Here is a 22,865-nt window from a genome sequence, read left to right as displayed (position 1 = left end):
GAAACTATTGAGCATGTGCTGGAGCAGTGACAATACTTATGTAGGTTGAGAAAAAACGATGGTTTCTTAATAAATTCATCACTGGCAACCCAACTTCAAAAATTCATACTTTGTCTCCATTCTATAAGCCTTTTACTATCATCTGGTTCTTGGGTAGGAGAGCATGAAAGATGCCCCAACTGGGGAGAATTAATTACTCTCGGAAGGAAGGGGAGATTAAGAACTGACAACCCTTTCAGAAGGTTGTCAACGTCCACCACTGATCTGAATAATTTTGTTTATAAATTGAAGTCTTGAGCTAGCTGTTTTTTTCAACTATATGGATACTAATATTTTCTGTCAAGTGTTGGTAAGCTACCAATTGATTTACGGACTTTTTACTCAGAAAAGAAGAAATCATAACATCCATACTTCAAGACAGACAGCTTAAAACCTAGCTAGATTTGGCTTTCATATAATCAATTATGAACTAAGAGCTTTCCCTCCATTAGCATCTCTTTTCTTGGTAGTGTGTGCTTGTATATATATATATATATATATTTGTTTTTGCCAATATAGAAATGTTGGCCAACTTGCTTTGACACAAACTGATGATAAGACCCAAAAAGCTGAAGCATCTAAAGGTATTATATATTGAAAACCTTAATTAATCAATGAATTATTTTTTACAAGTTTTATTAGGATAAAGGTTCACTTCTTAATTTAATTTTGACTTATATAACTTTTAGTACTGGTGTGTATATATTGTTTATATATTCTGAAATAAACAGCAGCTCCCGAATCGTCTAACTGAAAAGAAAGGGATGCTTGAGTGATCCCCCACTTGTTGGTGGGATTCAAGGGGTCACTGCTTGCAAGAAAATTTTGAAGGTTGCCATCAGAACAATCTTCTATATTCAAAATCAAGAAATTATCCACAAATAATACGTCCCCATATGTGTTTTCATCAAGTTGGAGGACAAATTAAAGACCCTTGAAACAGCTGAAGAGGGCTGTTTGGTCTAAAAAAACGAATGGGAATCATTAGATCCTCCAGTAAAAGTCCACATTGCATGTAACAATCCACAGAGATACCACTAATGAGAACTGAAGCCCGTTGGTTTTATTTAGATTGATTATCTTACAAACTCCAAAATGCATGAATATAACCCACCAAGACCGCTGTAGCTCGCTCTCCTGCAGCTCATATTGTTTTCCCCATTCGTCTACCAAGGAAACATAAAATAAAAGCTGGGCTCTTCAACATAACTAAAAATATGAAAGAGATTTTCAGCACCCAAGTACCTACTTCTGGGTTTTCCTTGCACAAGCTGGGTTCATCAACTCGATCATATATAGGATAGCCTGCCGCGTTGTCCTTCCTTGAAGGGTATTTAAAATTTGAACTTGAGAATCCTATGATGATTTCACAGTTACTCCTTTTAGAGTTTTAGTTTAGGTTTCTTCTTCTTCTTCTTCTCTCTTTTCTGTTTTACATTTAATTAATTCATAATAAACTTTTCTCCCTGACGAGTCCCCAAATTTGACCCATTAACATAGTCAGTTGCATTTGTTTGTACCCATCAAAAACCAGAAGATGGAAACTACAGGGAAAGGTTCTAAAAGCATCAGAGACTTGCAGCTGTCAAAATATCCTAGGTCCAATTCCTCCCACAGAAGAACTCACTAACCAACAACAGAAAAGAGCCCGATCTCCACACGCCTTGATTTGAATATAGAGAAAACAGGCGATACCCGCTTATCCTTCAACTTCAAACACCAATCTTAGCTTCATAAGATTGTCCAAGAAAATCTTCATGGCATGGAGAGGTTTCAATCATATATAGTTTCATCTCTTGCAGACTGAAACGGAAAATCACCAATGTAAGACCCAAATAAAAAAGGAGAGAGAGAGAGAGAGAGAGAGTAAGTACTGACTATGAACTATATGAAAAATTGCAGCCTTGCAGGAAGATACTCTCATTTGTTACCTAATTTGAACCATTTAAAGATACATGAAAAAGAAAACTAAAACGCGATCCCAGAATCAAAGAATGCAATTAAATCTGGACATAAATGGACTCCAGCGTCTTGACCAAAAAAAACGAAATAAAAGAAAAGAATCCAGCCAAAATGTGCAAATACAAATTATTTCTATCGACAATTTAGTGCTCCTGGTTGAGGTTTGACGAACTGCACCATATTTTCCTGCAGAATGCCAGCAAGGTGAGAAATAACCATGGTGCTTTTAAAAGGCTAAAACTCTATAAGTGTGTATTTTAGCAAGAAGCCTCGTAATAATATATACATAAAGAGAAAAATATATATCAAAGATCAATGCATTCCGCCTATTGCTATTCTTGAATCCCCAAACTTCCATCTATCTTACCGAATGAAGTATGTATTAAGTAATCATCAGTAATCACAATTAAAAAAAAAAACAAAAAAGCCTATTATTGAAAGCATAAGAAATGAGTTAACAATATTAATATAGAACTTCCATGAGAAAGTACTAATGTAGAAAGTGAAAAAAAAAACACACAATCAGAGCTATAAAAGAGAAGCTATCCGTTTTGTATTACGAACTAGAAATATTAAAAAGCTAAATAAAAAAAAAAAAGTAAGATTTAGCGATTTACACAGAATCCATGGTTTCCACCTTCATCTACTCAGTTCTGAATTCTAATACCAAAGAAACTCTCTCTCTCTCTCTCTCTCTCTCTCTCTCTCTCCAGCTTTGTTTGTTCAGAAAGGTGGACGGGCATGAGCCCAAGCAAAGGCGTCGTGGTTCAGCTGCCCAGCATTAGGAAGTAGGTTGGGTGGCAGGTTGAAAACAGGCAAGGATGAGGGGTCGGGCAATCCAGGCTGCTGCTGACCGGAACTGCTGCCAATTGCGGGGGGTGAACTTCCTGCACCTCCGGGGAGCTGCCCCTGGCCTCCGCTACCTGCTTCTTCCTCTTCGTCAAGTGGCAGCCGCTCGAATGTTGCGGTGGCAAATGTTGCCGCAATCACCATGACCGGCCCCGCTGCTATAAGTGTGCCAACCACGCTGCCACCCACCACTTGCCCTTGACCGCCAGCTAGGTACACCGTCAGCCCAGTCGACCCCGGAGGAGCAGGTCCAGGTAGGAAGGCTCCGGTAAGGGATAGTATCTCGAACCGACCGTGCAGTGCAACGACAGCTCCGGGTGCAGCAGGCTGTCGCAATGTTATGTTGGCTACTGCTCCGCTTCCGCTAAGTACACAGACACCTCGCTGTCGTCTCCTAGCGAATTGGGCAACGCAGTCGGCTACGTCGGCCCCTCCTGCAATCTCCATCACATGGCTCCTCAGCGCGTTCGGGCTGTCCCGTGTCACAAAGATTGGTGGCTTCGGCTTGTTCTTAGACCCGGGTGGTCGTCCTCTTGGACGACGGGTCCCAACTTCTACGGCTCCTTCTTTTGGTTCGTCCCCGTTCTCTCGCTCTTCTTCCTCCTCTCCTCCGCCGCTGCTTCCACCATTTTCGTTCATTGAAAACTCCCGATCGCGTTTCTTCAACGCAGGAGAACCCCCTGCCTGCTCGACGCCTGGCAGCGCCACTGGCCCGGTCCACCACCGATTCGCCAGCGTTGCAAATCCAAGTGAAGCCACAAATTGATTTTCTTTGATCAGATCACCTTTGAAGTTATCCTTCTTTCTTTCTGATTTTCTCACCCCTAACAGAGATCGAAAACCAAACAAACAGTTTAGAAGGAAACAAGCGGAAGCGGTGCTTCTCCTCGATATCGATCTTCCTGCTCTCACTTCTATGGGCTTGAGGCGAGATTAAGCCAACAAGAAACTAAAAACTGATAGGAGTTTATCAGAGAAAGATCAAGAAGAAACACGAGCATAAGATGTAATTGCACATAGAATAAATTAAGTAAGAACGAAGCCAAGAGAAGCCTGGAAGGATTGTTCTTCCTCTACAGCCGAAGGCGGTGAATCAGACAAGCAAATTACCCGAAAATGGTCTAAGCGAGAGCAGCAAATAACAAATACAAGACCCTTTACAGAATCAACTGCAGCAAACAATAAAGAAAGAAACATATAAGAAAAGATTTAAGCACTTTAATATGGAAATCCAACAAGGACTAAGATAACTAAGATAAGCAAAAAAAAATAAAAACAAGGAGAGGAGGAACCACACCAATCAGGTCGACAGAAACAGCACCTCTACCAACAACAACAAGGAGGAGAATTTGCTTCTGTATCTCCCTTATTTCTTTGTGGGTTTTTCTTTGTTTGATATGTCGTGGTTTCGGGGGCTGTAGCTTTCTTTTATTAATTCATTTTTTTCTTTTATCTCTATAATCTCTCACCTTGTAATTCCATAGAAATTAGGGTTTTGTGGGGTAGCGTGCGCGTGAGCAGGTGGGAAGCACGTCGTTGTCTCGCGCCCCGACATATCAACGGATGCCGAGAGAGGGAGAGAGACTATTGAAACTGTGAAAGTATAAAAACAAGGGAACTATTCACCAAAAAAAAGTATAAAACCAAATGAGGTTTTACTTTTTATCCCCTCTCCTAATCTTTTCTATTTAATTTTTAGCTCTACTTCTACTACTTAACCACCACCCTTTCATGCTTCCTTTGCTCTCTGGTCTCTCTACTCATCAAACTGTATAGCTAAAAATACTTCTGCTTTTTCTTAATATATTTTCTCCATTAATTCAAAAGGGAAACTCTCTCTCTCTCTGACAGATACATTCAAATACAAAAGCTAAAACGTGAAGCTGTCTACAGTTAATTCATTCATTCTAGTAATCTGGGTCTGCAAATTTTTTGAGTGTTTGATTTGAGATTGCTTCTTCATCTTTTTTCCTTTCCAAAGTAGCTAAAAGTTTCTGCTCTACTTGTGAGAGTTAAAAGCGGGTATGATACGATCCACCTCGGCCATTACAAAGCTTTACTTGGCGGTGCACGATCATATCTGATGACTGTGTTTCGGAAACTCAGTATAATAATCGTACGCGTGATCAAACAATGGCTCCGCCAACGACATGGCTGATTGATGGATTGAGACATAAATCTGTCAGTTTTGTTAATTGGAGCCCCACCTCGTGTTCACATCTGCCAATGCCATAAACTTTGCAGTCAGGGATGGTGATTCAATGAGCGCGCTCTCATTCAGCTGCTCATAAGTGCCCTATCATCACTAGATAGCTCCACTCCACTCCATATGTATATATTGTATTACAAAATAAATAAATTATAAATAAAACTACTTCTTCCATTTTTGAACCAGTAAGTAATAAATCAACTAGGTCTACCCCTAGGAGTCAACATGCTAGAGCTAAATCGATAGCAGCAGAACGAATCATTCAATAACTAACTAATTAACATGTTAGCTAAGCTAGCTATTTTAGGTCTTCAATGTTTTTCAAGGAATAATCTAATCAAGTTCACTTCTGCACATCTGATAGATACCCTTTGTTGATTGAAGCTGAAATTTAAGTACTTAGAGATGGGTTAGGCTCTTTGTCACAGATTGGGTATTGGTTTTTTTTTGAAATCAGGATCGACCCATGAGTAGTGTTGAGTGATGACTGGGCATTCACCCCCTTTGGTTGTACGACATGTTGGTGCAACTCTGTTCATGAGTACGTTCCACTTATTAGCTCTGAACTCATTTTTCGTTTTCCTCTTATATTCGTTCTTTTAACTAAACCAAAATTTTAATGACAGACAAAAATACAAATTAAATTCCACAGAGGGGAGGGGACTAATTAACCAAACCAACTTTCATCAACAATCACCACGCTAAGTAAGATCTTTGTGGATATATAACATCAGAGAGCAAATTAAAAACCACAAAACAGATAAGAAATAATCTAATAAAAGACATAAAAAAGTGTCCAAGTAACTGCATCACGATCGAAGACCTTGTAGGTTACTGAAATTACAGAATTCAGCTCCAAAACTAATTAGTTTTCGAATCTCCAGAGACTACAATGGAGAGACTGCTACTTTGGGAGCAGCTGTAAGCTCAGCTTCTGGAAATCCTTATGATGAGATGGGGATTGCCCCCTCCTCTTCCCGCAACACAGTCAAAAATTTCTAGTTACTAATTCACTGAGAATCATCACAATTGATCATAACCCATTCACATACTAAGAAACGTTTATGATACAGTAGATAATTGATGAAAAATCATCCTGATGATTTGTTTAGTACTATTTAGGTCTGTTAGATGCATAGTGTGTGGCAAGATCTGTAACTGATCAGACCCTTCAAAACATCTAACAGAACAAGAATTAGCTATAGCAAGCATATGCAACCAATAAACGATCCAAACCAACAAGCTCTTGTGAACGGACAACAAAGAAATAAGTGGTTTAAAGAGACTCTTGTTGATCAAACCAATATATATGAAGAATTTCATATTCACCCATAGACATTCTTAATTATATATTGAGAAAACAAAAGAAGAAGAAATTTCCAAATGATTAATCATTTGGCTGAGTTTAAATTAATGATTCGAGTATTTAATTAGAATATATATCAGATGCCTAGCTTGAAACAAATCATGATTTATTCATTTTGTTGATTTATCAGATGACTGATCTCTTTAGATCATCGAGGCGACACTGTGACAGTAGGAGGCTCCCGATCAGGGTAGTAGCTACCCATCTGGATCTTTAATTAATCCAGTTTGATTCCTGGACATTATTCAAAAAGGAGTTTCTTGTAATATATCATTCAACATAACTGTATAAATGTACAGTAGAGGAAGAATGGATCACACCTAGAGGAAGAATGCTCTAGGTGAAAACCTTCTGCATTTTTATCTGAACCCATGTTCTCTTAAGATAGGGGTTTAGAGTTGCCAATTTAGGGGGTGTTCGATTCATTGTTGGTTTTCATGTTTCATATGTTTTACATATACAACCAGCATTATGCTATTTGTATGTTATTAATGGTTCCAAAACCAATAAAATGGCATTTTTTTAACACAACTTTTTGATTTCAGGTCTCAAATCATATCTTTATTTGATGATGACCATATGATTAATTTTAACTAATGAAAGTACATTTACACATGAATCATAGGATGAACCATGACTATATCAGCCTCTTAATTTTTAAAAGGACTACTGTACCATACCATGCAAATAAATAAAGGGTAAAGATATAAGTTAATATTATATAATCAAATTTAACTTTTATGTCCTTCACTAAAATTTAATGGTCATAATGAAACTCCAAATTTGACAATATCTAATGGCTGTAAATCACTTTGGCTTTAAATTCATTCTTATGATATAAAAAATGCAATACTACCAAGCTAAACTAAAGCAAGTGAAACAATGAAATAATTATGAGAAAATGCAATTAAATTATTCAAGAATGGCATTACAATAATCAATTACTTTTAACATACCTGTCCCTTAAAATACCCTATCTTTGAAAAAGGTTAAAAACCACTTTTAATAGTTGTTAGATTATTTACCAAGTATTCATTGAACGTGCTTATTATATTGTGCCTAGTAGATCCAGCCTCCTTTGTTTGATAGTAACCAAAAATATTATTAAGAAGAAGAAGAAGATTCATACCAACAGACAAACGTGGCAATGCCAGCAGTAAAAAAGAGCCAATATCCTAAAACATCCAGCACACGTAGATGAAGCTAATTTCCTCAATTTTCAAATCCCTCCTCTACGGCCAAACCATATCATGAGTCATTAGCTCATTTCTGCTTGAAAGGATTTTTCTTATTATTCCTTAAATATCTCTCTCTCTATATATATATATCCTAGGCACCCAACAAGAACAAATCCAATTTCCTTTCTGCCGAGGATTTCATTTGTGGACATCCACTACCAAATGTGCTCCCCGAGTCCCCCACAAGACACCACCCACCCCAATGTTAGCATAGCAACAACAGCCGACACTATATTCTCTCAAAAGTCATAATTAAGCAGGTCCAAAATATCAATGTATGGTGCATATAATATAATAGCTAATAGCTAGGATACACATTATTTATGAGGTTGACAATACATTCAATATAAAGATTTAAGGGCATTTAACAAGTAAATTGTACAAGGTCGGTCTGATGTGACAACAGAATGATGGGTGCCATCACAACCAATCCTTGCATTGATTGCTAACCGTGCCTTACTGACCTCCCCTACATCTCTCTGTCTCTCTCAATCCATCCCCTCCAAGCACCCTCTTTTTCCCATTTTTTCCATCTTTTGTAGTTCAGCTCAACACGGGCTTTTCAACCTCCTACAATACAATTTTCAAATTCTTCAGCCAGGTTTACTGGGCCTAGCTAGTCCTTCCTAGGGACACAACCCCTTCCTTTTCCAACCTTTTCTTCTAAACCAAACACCCCAAATGTAGGATAGTGGGACCACTACTTGGACTAGTTCGTGAGCCCAAACCCACTATGATGCTTTAACAAAACAACCATGTAAAACTGTAAAACCCCCCTACATAAATATATACAGATTTATATTATGACTATACTTAAGCCAAAATGCATAATTTCCAATAATGTAATTTTCTTTCTTGCTAGTCCATTTTTAGTGTCATTTCTATCAAAGAAATAGGTACTTTTTTTTTTATTAAATTAAAGTCATCCACTAATAGATCAGAAGGTGAAGTAAGAGGATGCAATACCAAAATACATATATATATAGGAAACAGAAAATAAAAAGAAAGCAAAGTTTTAATTAGCATATAACTTACTTCGATGGTGACATTGTAAGGTATGTGCAAAACTGTCTTCAAGAAGTTGAGCACCTATTTAATTGATGTAAAAACAATAATTAAATGGAATGGTAATAGAACCTAATTAATGAGGTATTTACTCTGAAAGCAAAATTTCTTTCTTTTATTTTTTTTTTAAGTTCAAAACGTAGGATTGAGATACAAAATTTAGAGATTATCAATCACACAAAACTGTTCTTATGAAACACAACATGTAATTAATTTCTCACCCAACTTTTAATTTGAAGAAGTATTTGAATAGGAAAAGGTAGCTAGTGTATGATGATCCAATTTAGGCTGCTTCTCCAGAGTCCAGACAGGACCTAGTTTTGCTATATGGCAGGAGGATGTAGCCAATCAAAATAATGTTTCATCAGATGACAAGACTTTCTAGGGTTGCCATATGTTCATTTCTTACTCTATACCTATACCCCACTTTATATTGAAAATTTTCCAAAGGGTATCCTATCCATATTAGCCCTAAACATCACTTTTATATTAAAGGATATATTGAAGTTTTCCTCAAAGGATGCCACCCATCCAGAGTTTGAATTTTTATACGAATTGAAAATCCCCATTGGCTTATTTCAGAGTTGAGACACATTGGAAAAATCTCAAAATCTTAGAATTCACAATGAACAGAGGGTCAATCAGGGAAAAATGGAAGAATCCTAGGTTTAAATATATCTTCCACATGGGCCTGGCAATATGGTCTAATTAAGGTCAAAAGGACCTCAAAGTTTACCTCTTGTCTCATTGTTTGTGGAACAAACTTTAGCTTAAAATCGCTTTTCAGGTTTCCAAAATAAGCCCTTTTTCTATATGGGTGGGTTTTAAATTAAAAGGTATAACTTTGGATGCATGGTATAGATATGTTTTGGTGACGTTTTAGGGAATTGAAAACATGGATAATCCCAAGACCTTACCAATGGATGTTTAAGAGTTACCAGCTCATCCCTTCACATGAATGATATCTATATCTATAACATAGAAGTGTACTTGACTAAAGTAGAAAAGACAAAATCTTTTCCTCTATATACACATAAATCCTATAGTATATGTGGAAACATGCTTTGAAATGCTAGAATCTTAGAAAGCACTGGCACCTCATCTATGCAAGATTTACCGCATAGAGAGAGAGAAAAAGAAAGAGAGAGAGAGGTAAAACGATGTTTGGAAAAAAAAAGAAGCCTAAAAACTTAGAAGAAATACATTTTGTTGAGGCTACAAGAGGTCCACTCAAAGAATTTAGAAGCCCCTGACAAGGTGAAAACTAAAGGAGAAGTGAAAGAGAAAAATTTAGGCATTCATTCAGATTCAAGCAAGCAATGTCTAATCACATCACTCCCCTGTTTGCTTATGATAACTACATCTTCTCCAAAGTCTCTTTTGTTGAAAGGAGATAGGGAGCTATAACTAAAAGATTCTGTCTACCAATAGAGAGATTTTTGTCGATTTATAACTTTGGTAAATTCTGAATGGTTGCTCAGAATCTAATTGGGATGTTTGGTCCTCTCAAATATAAGTATTTAGCATCACGAAGAAGCACAGCTGGGAAAGAACTCTTGTTCAAATGCTACTGTTTCTGCCTATCCAAATTTCTCACAATTTAAAAAAAAAATGATTTTCCTTTTGGCTATGTGTAGTTTGATAGAAAATAAGAAGAAACAAAATTCTTGAGAAATATCACAAACTTCATTAAGAATATCCAAGTAATCTCTATCTCAACATAAGTTATTTAAAGTGATTTTAATTGATTCCTTCATTAAGGCTCAGTTTGGAAGGAGTACAAATGCAAATATGTACAGTAAAAATACATACAAAATAATACAAAGTATAAGGTTTTGCACTCTACATATTTGTATTTGCACTCTTCCCAAACTGAGTCTAAAGCTATGTTTGGTTGCAATACAAATAAATTTGCACTGATGCAAAATTATGGCAGTGCAATTGATTTGAGTGTAAATTCTGACTTATTTTTATTTCAAATTTTAGCTTATTTTATTTGACTGCAGTGCAAAATGAAATAAATTAGACATGAAGCAGAATAAAGTAAAATCAAAAACATAATTAAACAAAAATTTGCATATTTTACATTTGCACTCCCACACATTTGTACTAGTGCAAATAAAATTGTGCTGCAACCAAATACAACCTAAAAGAATGAAGCATAGTTATCAGATCTTCCCCACATATGAGTGTAGATGGTGGGGATTCAGGTCCTCCCGAGTGAATACTACTTGAGTTAAACCTTGAGAGATTGGCTTCAGCAACGTCCATTCCAACAACTTTTACAGCCTTGCATTAAAATATCTACATATTTACGTATTTTATTTCATGGGAAGATATTCCCAATGCAAGACTGCAGGAGGCTGTTCGAAGGGTGTGAGCATAGACTTGCACTGACTGCAGCCGAACTCAAACTTTGATGGGTGATCCCTATTTAATGGACAGCTGGAATTGGGGCCCGATGGGCCTAGATTGTAGGCTATAGGCATTGCCATGATGTCAGCCCATTATAAAATCAAAAGGGGAACAGAGTCCAGGCTACGTTAGCGCACTGGCATGTGAAAAGGCCCATCAAGCTTGGTCCAGTTTGGTGCTACATCAATAATCAATATTCAATAGTACTATTTGCCCACTTAACTGGGCTTATATATTCTTGAACTTGGCCAGACAAAGGATGTGTTTGGATAAGTTTTTGCTTTTGAACTTTGAACTGTAAAAAACAGAACAAATCCGAGAAGTGTTTTGAGAGTTTGATAAGTGTTGCTTTTAAAAGCATAGCAGTCTAATGTCAAAACACTTTTAAGCCTTAAACTAAAACACAAAGCCAAAATTAGGGCTTTGTGCTTCTGGATTTAAAAGCACAAAACCCTGAGCCTTATCCAAACACAACCTATCATGAGCCTGAATTTGAATTTGTGCTCATTTGGCTAAACGAGCCTAGATCGAGATTCAATGGTCTTGGCGTGGTTTATCTTGTCTAACTCTCATTCTATAAGAATTAATAAATAGTGTATAATTAAAATTCTTTTCAGGTATCAAACCTTTCCGGCACCATTGAAATTAGGGATACAAACGGATCAGATTTGATCCAATCTGACACTGTTAATGTCGGACCCGATTTGATTCAAAGTTCCAACTGGATCTAATAGGACTCTATTTGAATTTGGACTCTATCGGTAAGTTAGATTTTGGATTTGATCCTGTTTTCTTTAAACATTAATAAATTATTAAAAAATAAATAAAATATACTAATTTAAATAAAATAAAAACAAAAAATATAAGTATTTTTTAATTATTATTATCATATATATATATATATATATATATTATAAAAAATAAATAATATGACAATTTTATAAAAATATATTTATAAATATAATAAATAATAAATATATGTATTATATATATTTATATTTATAAATATATAATATATATCAGATCTTCTCGAATTAGATAGAGATTATCCAAATCCGATCCGAAGATTCAAAAGCGTGATCCAAATTCAACGATCGAATCATCCAATCCATTTGCAACCCAAATTGAAATCGACATCTTGATAAGAGATTCCTATATACGTGTCTTTTGTATATGGGCTTATAACCGAATGGCTCCAACTGCCTGTAGCCCAATTCGCAGGGACAAGACAACCTCAGCTGACCTCCTGTGGGTAATGCCATTGAGGCCCAAAAGATATACAGCATTGTGCATTCTGTGGGCTCCTAAAAAGAATGAAAGAAAGCATCTTCTTCCAATGGGCTGATTCCATCTAGTCACCGAAAGTGGGTTCTATAGTTTTAATTCGGGGGCCCATCTTTCTAAGCAGAGAAACACAACGGCTATACTTATGATGCTCTTTGACTCTTCTCTTTTTCTTTCGCGGGGCATCTGATTCTCCACGCTCCAACTCCAAGCCTCCACTGTCTCGGGGAAGCTAGGGTTTCTGTCCCGGTTTCCTGCGAATCCATGGCTTGCGGAAGTTCTTTCTACGCTTCTCCGGAAACAGAGAAGTTCCTCTGCGAGCGACTCCTCGATCAAGACCAGCCGATTTCCGAGCGTTTCAGAGCTCTATTCTCACTTCGCAATCTCCGAGGCTCTGGCCCTCGTGAGGCGCTCGTCCGCGGTAAGTTTTCTCGTCGGATATCGCAGAATTGGTTTTTGATTCTATCGTTTTTCTCCATATTTTATTTTCAAAATTCTAATGAATTAGGTTTTATAATTGGTCAACTATGGTTTCGGCTTTGATAATGTTTATAGAGATTCAGTTGTCATTTTGAATTCATCAATTCCTTTTATAACAAAATTAGAAAAAAAAAAAAAAGCACTTATAAATTCTCGTAGAATTTTGCAATAAACGTTGCTTGGGTTCTTTTTCTTTCCTCCCCCCCCAATGTTCTCCCATTTTAAGTATCCACCCTCCAAAAACTATTCTATGATTCATGGAATTTTTAACGCGATTAAGTTGTAGAGGTTGGCATGAGCTCATGCTTCTCTATCTAATCTGCACCAATGATTGAATCGATTTCAACACCTAAAGCAGAAATTATTCACCCATTATATGTTTATTAGTTAATAACCAGTCGGAACTAACTTTTATTTGGCTTCTAGCAACAAGGGATTGTTCGAATTTGCTTGCCCATGAGGCAGCTTTTGCGCTGGGGCAAATGCAAGACGCTGATGCTATTCCTGCCTTAGAAGGAGTTCTTGAAGATCTTTCTTTGCATCCCATTGTTCGTCATGAGGTAACTTTTTCTGTTGGACTTATTATGGTCTCCTATGATATGCTGCTATTTTGTATTTCTAGTGTGATCTTTATGCACGATGCACCTATGCAGGCAGCGGAAGCTCTTGGTGCCATTGGATTAAAGAGTAATATTCCTATTTTAGAGAAGAGTTTAGTGTCAGATCCTGCGCAGGAGGTGCAAGAAACATGTGAATTGGCTCTTAGACGAATTAAGGAACAGAAAGATATTGATGATAATGATCGAATATCTTCAGTGTCTGCTTCACCGTTTCTGTCAGTTGATCCAGCCATGCCTGCTTCTTCTAGTTCTTCTGTAGATCAGCTAAGGTTTGTCTGTCAAAGCGTAACAATTCTTGGTCATGAATTGTCAATCTGCTTTCTATGGGTTAGAACTAGTTTGTTAACTGGTTTAAGCTGGTGAACATACTGATTTGTTCTGTATCAATTAAGACTAGCTTGTTGATTGTCTTTACCCATTTAATTTAAGGGAAGTTCTCTTGAATGAAGAAAAGGGCATGTATGAGCGATATGGAGCTCTTTTTGCTCTTCGAAACGATGGTGGTGATGGAGCTATCAGCGCTATAATTGATTCTTTAGGTGCTAAAAGTGCTCTCCTGCGGCATGAGGTATCCAGATTCTTTCTAAATTCTGATAATGTTATGCGACAGTGACACTTCATTGTTTGCTTAGAAAAATAGTGATAGATGATTGAGAAGAATCTGTGTATGAACCTTACCATCATCTCATCTTCTAGCTAATAAAAAACACCACTCTCATACCACCTATCATGCAGCAAGATTATTCTTTTTCCATCTGTACTGATAAATCCAAATGTGGACATTTAATTTTCCCATGTTTTGTCATCTGCAAGATTAACTGAAACAAATAAATCTGAAAATTTAGCTTTTTGGTTACCTAGCATGAAGTTACCACCAAAACTATGGAAATGAAACATTGAAACTGTGGGTCAAGTTACCAATAAAAGAAAAAAATGTTGGTCATGCCTGAGATCTGGCATGACTCGATATATGATGGACAAGGTTTTTTTTTTTTTTTTTTTTTAATGAAGCCACAATGACATAGGTCTTCTTAGATTTTTTTTTTTTTGATAAGTTAGATCTTCTTATAATTGCAGGAACTTTTTTTTTATCTAAAGAGTTACAGAAACTATTGTTATGTTCTCTTTTCAGAGTGGTTGGGATTAGAATGTGAGAACTTTCTGAGGTTATGGTAAGTCAGAACTCTTTAGACTGTTGTTGAAAAGCAGGAAGTCATAAGGTTAATTTTTGTTGGTTTGGAGGTTACTTTTACTTTTTCTTTTGAAGGGGTGAGGGATGAAATAGTTGATTTTGGTGCAACTGAAAAGTTATGAGCTGAAATCCTTTAATTTTTCTGTGACTACTCTTCTTAGATGTGCATGCATGTGCATTTTGAAGACTGTTCCTTAAAGATTTAAAAGGTGATATTGGAAGCCATTACTCTTTTCTGGGATAGGGAAAACCACAGTTTGCATTGCATTTGCTTCAATGGGTCTATGACCACTGACCAAAATGATAATGTGATACTTATTTGCATTGATTCCATTGACTACAGCTGTTCAGTTTCTCAATTTAAACATGTTTATCTGGGGATCTCATGCAGTGTATATCTTAGTTAATAGGCCTAGGAGTATAGTCCAATTTGTAAAAGCTTAAACATTGGTAAGTTCAGGTAGTTGGAAGACATTTTCCTTATAATGATTATGTTACAGAGCCTTGTGGAGTATTTAATAAAATATGATGACAAGGCTAAGTTATTGTAGAATTTATCCCCTTTGCAAATTCTGTGGCACATTTTAGAGGAAATAACAGAATGATGGATATAACATGAACAGAACAGAATGGAGAAACAGGACTCATGTAGCCAACCCCATATAGTTGGGACAAGGCATTGACAATGATGATGATTTTGGAGGAAAGAACATACAGGTTTTTGGAGGCAAAAGGCATTGAATTCAAGTCAAGGTATTGGGTTTCAATCCGACAAACTATTATTGATAAAAATGAATGTATTCTCAACTCAATGTAATTCCGTAGGCTTAATAAAATGGTGTAGTAATAATCATCTTTAGGCTCAATGACCAAAAAAGAAGTAATGATGATTAGGTCTTCAGAATGTGGCAACAATAGAGCGGAGGAGGTTTTCCTTTGAAGATGGTTCAATTCATGAATCTATATTTGGTGTGAAAATCCTGATTTACAAGCTTCTTCATTGTGAACCAGTCTTTGTGGTTTTTCCAAGAACCAGTCCATAGAACAATAGAAAAGGCTCTAATTCTATCTTTAGAAGAAGTGGGGGACCCTGAAATTGTCGGAAACCCCTTAAATCAGAGCACCAAGTTGATAAGTTAATTGAAACTAGAAATTAAGCAAGGTTGGAACCTCTATGATTTTTCATTAGTTCAGTGACAATAGCAAATTAGACAAATAATCTGGTGATCTTGGACTGAGGTATTTCACTATTCCAAGGACCAGTCATCCAAGAAACACAATGTCTGGATAGGGTGTAATAAAAAATTGGTGTTTGGACAGGTTTGAAGATGGAACCCCTTGTACAAATGTGGGAAAGGCTAAATGGTGTGGTGTGCCATGTATCATTGACTAAACTAAAATTTGACAACTTTTAGTTTGGGGATTGTATGGAGAAGTGGAGCGGAAATGTGTATAAAGTGATACTGGTCTTCTATGACTTTATCAATGATATTAGGTCCATGGGGACAGAATGAGAGTTCACATAATGGTGTCAAGAACTAGGAGAATTTGGTATGCTCATTTTTATGGTCACCTTCAAATGGTTGAGGTGGTTGTTATCATGCTAGAATGAGTGAACATGTTGTAGTAGATAAAGTGAAGATTGGTGAGCTTGGATATGGGAACCTAAAGGAACCATTCTCTAGTTAGAACATTTATATTACTCTAACCACAAAAGTTCTTCATATTTCATGGTTAGACACATTTGGGTTGCAGCTGTCCCAAACAAAGGATGCTTAAAAGATACCCTTTTTGTGATGTTCAAGGTTACAGAGTACAGACTATAACACTTTTTTTGTATATGGAAACCTTTTTGTAAATCTGAGTGTAGGGTGTTAGCAAGGCAGGGGCAGTTTTTTGTTTAACCTTTGAATACAGCTTCTGTTGTGCACGTTTTCTTTTTCAGTATAATACAATAGTTTACCTTCTCTCTCTCTCTCTTAAAAAAATCCCATCACCCATGGACTGGGCTTAGGATACTTTTTGTGATTGCTAATGGGCTTATATTCTAAAGCTGTTTAACTGACTCAAAGTTGGTTTAGAATCAGCTAGGTTGATTTTTTCTCTTTATTGCATGTCATTATAGGTGCTTTTTTTTATCTTTTGGGCTTGTGGTATGTAATGACCGCCATGTAGTGTAATCAATCCTTTCTATGCTTCTCTAGTAATTATTAGATGCACAGAAATGGGGAAATTTTTAAAGGAAAAAAAAAAAAAAAAGAGAAGAAAAGTTCTGTGTTCTTGATATAATCAACTCTGAAATGTTTTACCAATAGGTAAGATATATTAGTAGAGACACTAATCAAAAAAAAGGTATACTAGTAGAGACCAGAATCATATACTGACTGGTAGATTTTGAAGGTAGAAATTGCTTCTTTTTTTTTTTCTCTTTGATAAGTATAAATTGTATAACATGTGAATTGTGTATTTATAAGCATGGGGTAGATGGTTTTTCTGTTTGCCACAATCCAACAAGATACACAAAGACCATCTTATGTGACACAAAGAAAGTTGAATGTATAGGCTAAATCTTGCTACATCATGTGTTTTGTGGGTCTGAATGGGTTCTACGTGTACATAACCATTACTAGGAGCTGTTCATGTCCAGATATGCATGTGAAAAAACTAGAACAGGATATTTTGAAAAAGATTTTACCGACCTTCAGTCCATACCCTTCTATAATTTTACTTTAGCCATCTGTTGTATGGTCTGTATCTGGTCTACATCTGTGGAATGGTTTTTCCACCAGCTCTCTTCTTTTCTCTGTACTAGAGATTTTATGATTATGTCCAATTTGTTTCAGGTTGCATATGTCTTGGGCCAACTGCAAGATAAAGCTGCTTCTACTGCCCTTTCTGAAGTTCTTAGGAATATGAATGAGCATCCAATGGTTAGACATGAAGCCGCTGAAGCACTTGGCTCCATTGCAGGTACTAAATGACAGTTGATGACTTATTAATGAAAGTCTTATTTGCTGATAAAAAAATGACAGTTGACAACTTTGTTTGACTTTATTCACCTCCTTTTGCTCAGGGCAATTGAAAGAAATCTGTTGCAAGACTCTGATATCCATGATTTTGTGGTTTTGGGTTGGACCCTGTCCAAATCAAAATCAGTTTGGACAGGTTGGATGGACCAATAAGACATTGAATTGAACCAGTCCAGGACAAAGTATTTATTAGATTGTTGGATCTGGTCCATCCATAATGAATTTATATTGGATTGGTCGGATTGAACCAATATCCAGTCCATTGATAGAAGATAACAATGCAGGTGCCAATGGACCAAGTTTGGGTTGGAACCAATCTAAATTAAAACCAATTTGAACAGATTAAACGGTCCAGACATTGAATTGGACTGACCCAAAATGGTTGAGAGTATTCATTGGATTGGATTGGACCTGATCTATCTGTAATGGACTTGGACTCATTGAATCAGATCAGATTGGACCAAATTCGCTCCAATTGACACCACCATTTGTGGCCAAAAGCGATGTCATTCCTTGAATTTTTTTTTTAATTGTTTATTAGGTTAATGGGCCGCCCTCTATTTCTTGTAGCCTATGGTGACCAGATTAGAAACTTGAACAAATCAACTTCCTACTCCGGTTCATGTGTTCCGTGATATTTCAATGTTGATGTACAATGGTTAACTACTCAACTTTGTAGTTGCATGTTGCTTTTGGCTGCGTTTGTTTGTGGTGTAAATGTGGACCGGTGTAAAACTCCACTCCTGGTCTGCATTTGTCAGTGTTTATTTGCGGTGTAAAATTACATTTCCGGTTGGTATTTGGCAGCGTTTGGATGGAGTGTAGTTTTACATCATAAATCAATGTAAATACTACATCGATAATCACGTTTTCCAAAATACAACGGTTTACACCGCAAACAAATGCAGTTTCATTGGCAAACTTTTTCTTTTCAAATTCATTGTTTTTGAAGCTCTTTGTATCCAGCTTTAAGTTTCCTCCTGCTTTTCATCTACTAGATAGCCAAAGTGTGTCACTTCTTGAGGAATTTGCGAAGGACCCTGAGCCCATAGTCTCGCAGAGCTGTGAAGTTGCTCTCAGCATGCTGGAGTTTGAGAGATCAGGCAAGTCGTTTGAGGTATGTGACATGAAAAGTGATGGCGCAAATTTCTAGGTATTCTATATTATTTTACAGATGATGGCTTTAACACGTCCTCTTTCGTGCAGTATCTCTTCATGCAGGCACCTCAAGTGCAGTAAGACATTCATGATTCGTCAACCCACAAAATAGATATTTTCATTCATTACTCAAGATATGGATGTTGACCCAAGTGCTGCTGCTGCTGCTTCATTACTGTTCCAAATATAACCAACTCAAAGAGGATGTTGCTTTATAATAAATTGATGAATATTCACATCCAAGGTGAAATGTATACTGACGGACATCAGGGAGAGTTTCTTGTGTGATGTTGTCTAAAGAAATTTGATGTCAGGGATGTCACTAGCTAAAGTTGCAGGTGTTCTAGTTGAATTTTTTAGTAAAATGGTTTTGTTTCTGTCCTATATATATAGGGTGTTTTTTTTTTTTTTTTTATTCTGAACCATTGGTTTAGTCTAAAGACTTTTTAAAGCGAATGAATTTTGCCGATGACTGGAAGAGGTGTTGAATGGAACCCGCACCCGATCTGGAAAGCAAAAGCCCTGTAAATAAATTCAAAAGCACATTGGGGATATCCCCGTACCTGTATGTTAAGAGTGTGTGCAGGGTTTTTGCTTGCAGGAATTATATGGTCAATAGAATTGAGAAGCTGGGTTTTTTTTTCTCTTACCCTATCTGCCGGGTGAAGAATATCATAGCTGAAAGTCGGTTTTTACTGATAGTCAGTGCACCTCGACCAGTTTCATGCATACTTTCCAAAACAGTTTGACTTCTGTCAGGGTAAGTCGGTGCTCGCATCGTTCGAGCATTTCTTTGCAACCTTGTATTGGGAATATCTCCCGTGAAATAAATCATCGGACTCATTTTAAAAGACAGTGAGGCAAGAAGGTGAGGGGCTAATTTGGGAGGTTTTCAGTGTTGATTGAGTTGCATTGACTAAACCATTAGGCTCAGTTTTGAAGGAGGACAAATACAAATATATACAGTGCAAAATCTTGTAATTTGAATTATTTTGTTCACTTAATACTCGTTAAATTAAGCCTTGAAAAAGTCGCTCAAAATAGTTTTGTGGAAAGTCAATTTTGCAACTTATGAAAGTATATTATTGGTTTTTTTTGGTTTTTCACCAAACATAATTTCGTGAGGCCAATCTTATAAAGCCAGAAGCCACGGCATGAAAGCTCTTTCAATTCCAGTGGAGATACTTACGGGCTCTTAACCCAAAAATATCTTGTTGATTTTCAATTTTTAAATAGAATAATCTTAATGTACCATTGTGTGAGAATATCATCTATATTCATATGTCCACCTGTGATGCATAATAGTAGGTTTTACCAACTACGAAGTACAAACTAAAAAATGTTACAATTTTTCTTTAAATCAAAATAAATAAAACAAAAATTACGGATACAATAAAATTTGAACAAAATTGTCAAAATCTTTTTATCCAATCTTATTTATAAGCCATTTAGTTCCCAAAAGTTGTATATAAAAAAAATGGTTTGAAAAATTTTATAATCATTTTATATTGGAAAACAGATTAGAATATATGTAATTTAAGTAATAAAAATATTAAGTTATTTAATGTACTTCCAAAACATAGGATTCATATTTAAAAGTATCCACGTACTAAAGAAGTAAATAATACATATTAGCCATAAAAGAAATAAATTTTGCCCAAAAATACATAAAAATGATAAACAAAGGGGTCATATAAAAGGATGAATTAATTTAGCAGAGAAGGTAATAAACATCAACAAAATACATAATAAAGAACCAAAAGCATAGGTCCCAATTATATGGAGTCCTGCATGAATCCTTTTCACCACCACTATACATAAAAAATTTAAAACACCAGAGTTATCTTTGACATATATAACACATGCACACACAGACGTATATATACACAATTTGGACGGAAACATGTAAAACCAAGCCTAATTCATATATAATCTAGACTCAAAATGCAAATCCAAAACTGACCCTATTAATAATGAGGATTCAAAATGGAGATCAAGACCCATTTAATAGTTACTCAGAATTTTGAAAGTCCTAAGCAAGGGTCAAAGTTTGGTATCAAATATTATATTGGACAACTTGGACGTGGATACGGATACGGATATGTTTGGAAACGCATGGATACAGACAAAAAAAATGGAAACGCTTAGATATGCTGGAGAAACACTTACAAATTCTATAAATATATTAATAACACTAAATTTGAAATCAAATAAACACAAATAATGTATAAATACAAAGGAAATGTACATTTTAGCGGTATATGTGATAAAATACATTACAATTAATATAGCGGGATGCATAAATATCACACAATTTTATTGATAGTGCAACAATCAAGAGTCCAAAACACATAACATATGCACATATAATATTTTAATTATTATATCAATTATTTTCTATTTTACTATTTTTAAATTTTTTACATTAACAAAAAAAGTCATTAAATTCTCAAATGTAGACTAAAATATCAATTAATAATTTATAAAAAATATAATTTCAATTTAAAATATATCAAATCTGTTAAATTTTCTAAGATATAATATGTAAATTTTTAATTACTAATATAATTATTATATTATTGATAGTTTTGTTTCTATAGTTTTTTTCTAAAATTAAATATAATTTTTTGGTATAAATGTTGATTAGTAGAGTTGATAGATTCTATTTAATATTATACTCTAAAATATTTTCTAATCATTTTTTTTTATTTTTGTAAATATTTAATATGTTGTTATTTAATATAATTAAATTAAAATATTAATAATTTGATATGTATATATATATATATATATATATATATATATATATATATATATTAATTTTAAGTATTAAAATAAATATTTTATTTGCATAAATTTCTAGAGATTAAAATCATCTTTCAGTTTTAATGTAGATTTGATAGACTATTTATTCCATTGGTTTATAAAATATCAATTTTAAATATTGTTCTTTATAATTTTTAGTTAAAATTGTTGAACATAAATATATTATTTATTTGAATAATTGAATTACATGAACTATGTACATAGATGCTATATGTAATAAAAGTTGTTTTATTTTTAATATTTACACAAGTATGAAATTGCCTAAGTGATTTACGAGTTGCCTTAAATGTACCTGCCATCTAGGGAGACTCATGCTCAAGTTGTGTGATTGTCTTTAGTAGTTAATAGACAAGCTCACAGCCTTAATGGAGTGATGAAATGTAATGCATGCGTGGAGTTGTCCATATGGAATGGGTTTAATTCTATTATGAAGCACAGTCAAGGTTCAAAGTATCGATATAATGCATCTGATAGAAGGTTCCATAAAATATGTATATATTAAATACTTATTAATTACACTATTCAATAATCTCACTTCTCATTAATTATGTCTTTATTCTTCATGCATGAATTTTTAAATCTTCTATTTATTCTCTCCTTATTAAATACAGGTGAAAAAAAATATCAATCCAATCCAGTACCTACCATTAACAGACCATCAGTTATGAGTATCACGTGACATTATGTTCAACTTAAAACCTTTAAAAATAACCAATTCTTTTTATGCATAGTCATAGCCTTAAATTAAAAGAAATTTGGGTAAATTTCTTAAACTATCCTTATGGTTTAGTCGATTGATTAACTCTATCCTTACAATTTATGTATTGTATTATCTTAAGGTATTCCTAAGTTTTCTGACAACTCTTTAATACTTTCTTGCCATTAACAAAAGACCAAAAAAACTGCTTTACCCATTATTCTCTTTCAAATTTTCAAAATAAAATAGAAAAAAGTGAGAAAAAGATAAAGAGTACAAGTGAGAGAATTTCTGCTGGGCAAGTAAGCTCTGGTTTCCTATTTCTGGGTTTTATCTTTATTTTCTCTTTTCTAGAGATGGGATTTGCTATCACAAAGGATTTCCTAATATTGAATGAAACGATTCTAGGTTGATTTAATCCTCTTTATGTAGCAAC

At 35.2% G+C, this 22,865-nt stretch overlaps 1 protein-coding gene and 1 pseudogene across 2 annotated transcripts; one reads left to right on the top strand and one right to left on the bottom strand.

Moving 5' to 3' along the window:
* Positions 1 to 2,530: 2,530 nt before the first annotated feature.
* Positions 2,531 to 4,014, bottom strand: LOC148878878 (AT-hook motif nuclear-localized protein 20 pseudogene; annotated as a pseudogene). The gene is made up of 2 exons (XR_016104040.1): positions 3,961 to 4,014; positions 2,531 to 3,674 (listed from the first exon to the last, which is right to left on the bottom strand). The product of XR_016104040.1 is annotated as an AT-hook motif nuclear-localized protein 20 pseudogene (transcript).
* An 8,341-nt stretch (positions 4,015 to 12,355) lies between these two features.
* Positions 12,356 to 19,292, top strand: LOC148878877 (deoxyhypusine hydroxylase-B-like). The gene is made up of 7 exons (XM_088960247.1): positions 12,356 to 12,848; positions 13,334 to 13,467; positions 13,561 to 13,796; positions 13,957 to 14,095; positions 17,563 to 17,689; positions 18,747 to 18,865; positions 18,955 to 19,292. The coding sequence occupies exons 1-7, from the start codon at positions 12,692 to 12,694 to the stop codon at positions 18,985 to 18,987; spliced, it is 945 nt and encodes a 314-aa protein (XP_088816373.1). The 5' UTR covers positions 12,356 to 12,691; the 3' UTR covers positions 18,988 to 19,292.
* Positions 19,293 to 22,865: the final 3,573 nt, after the last annotated feature.

Source organism: Nelumbo lutea, chromosome 1 (genome assembly GCF_056320005.1).
Source record: "Nelumbo lutea isolate HS-2025 chromosome 1, American lotus-T2T, whole genome shotgun sequence".
NCBI lineage: Eukaryota > Viridiplantae > Streptophyta > Magnoliopsida > Proteales > Nelumbonaceae > Nelumbo > Nelumbo lutea.
This window is presented reverse-complemented; position numbering and strand designations above follow the sequence as displayed.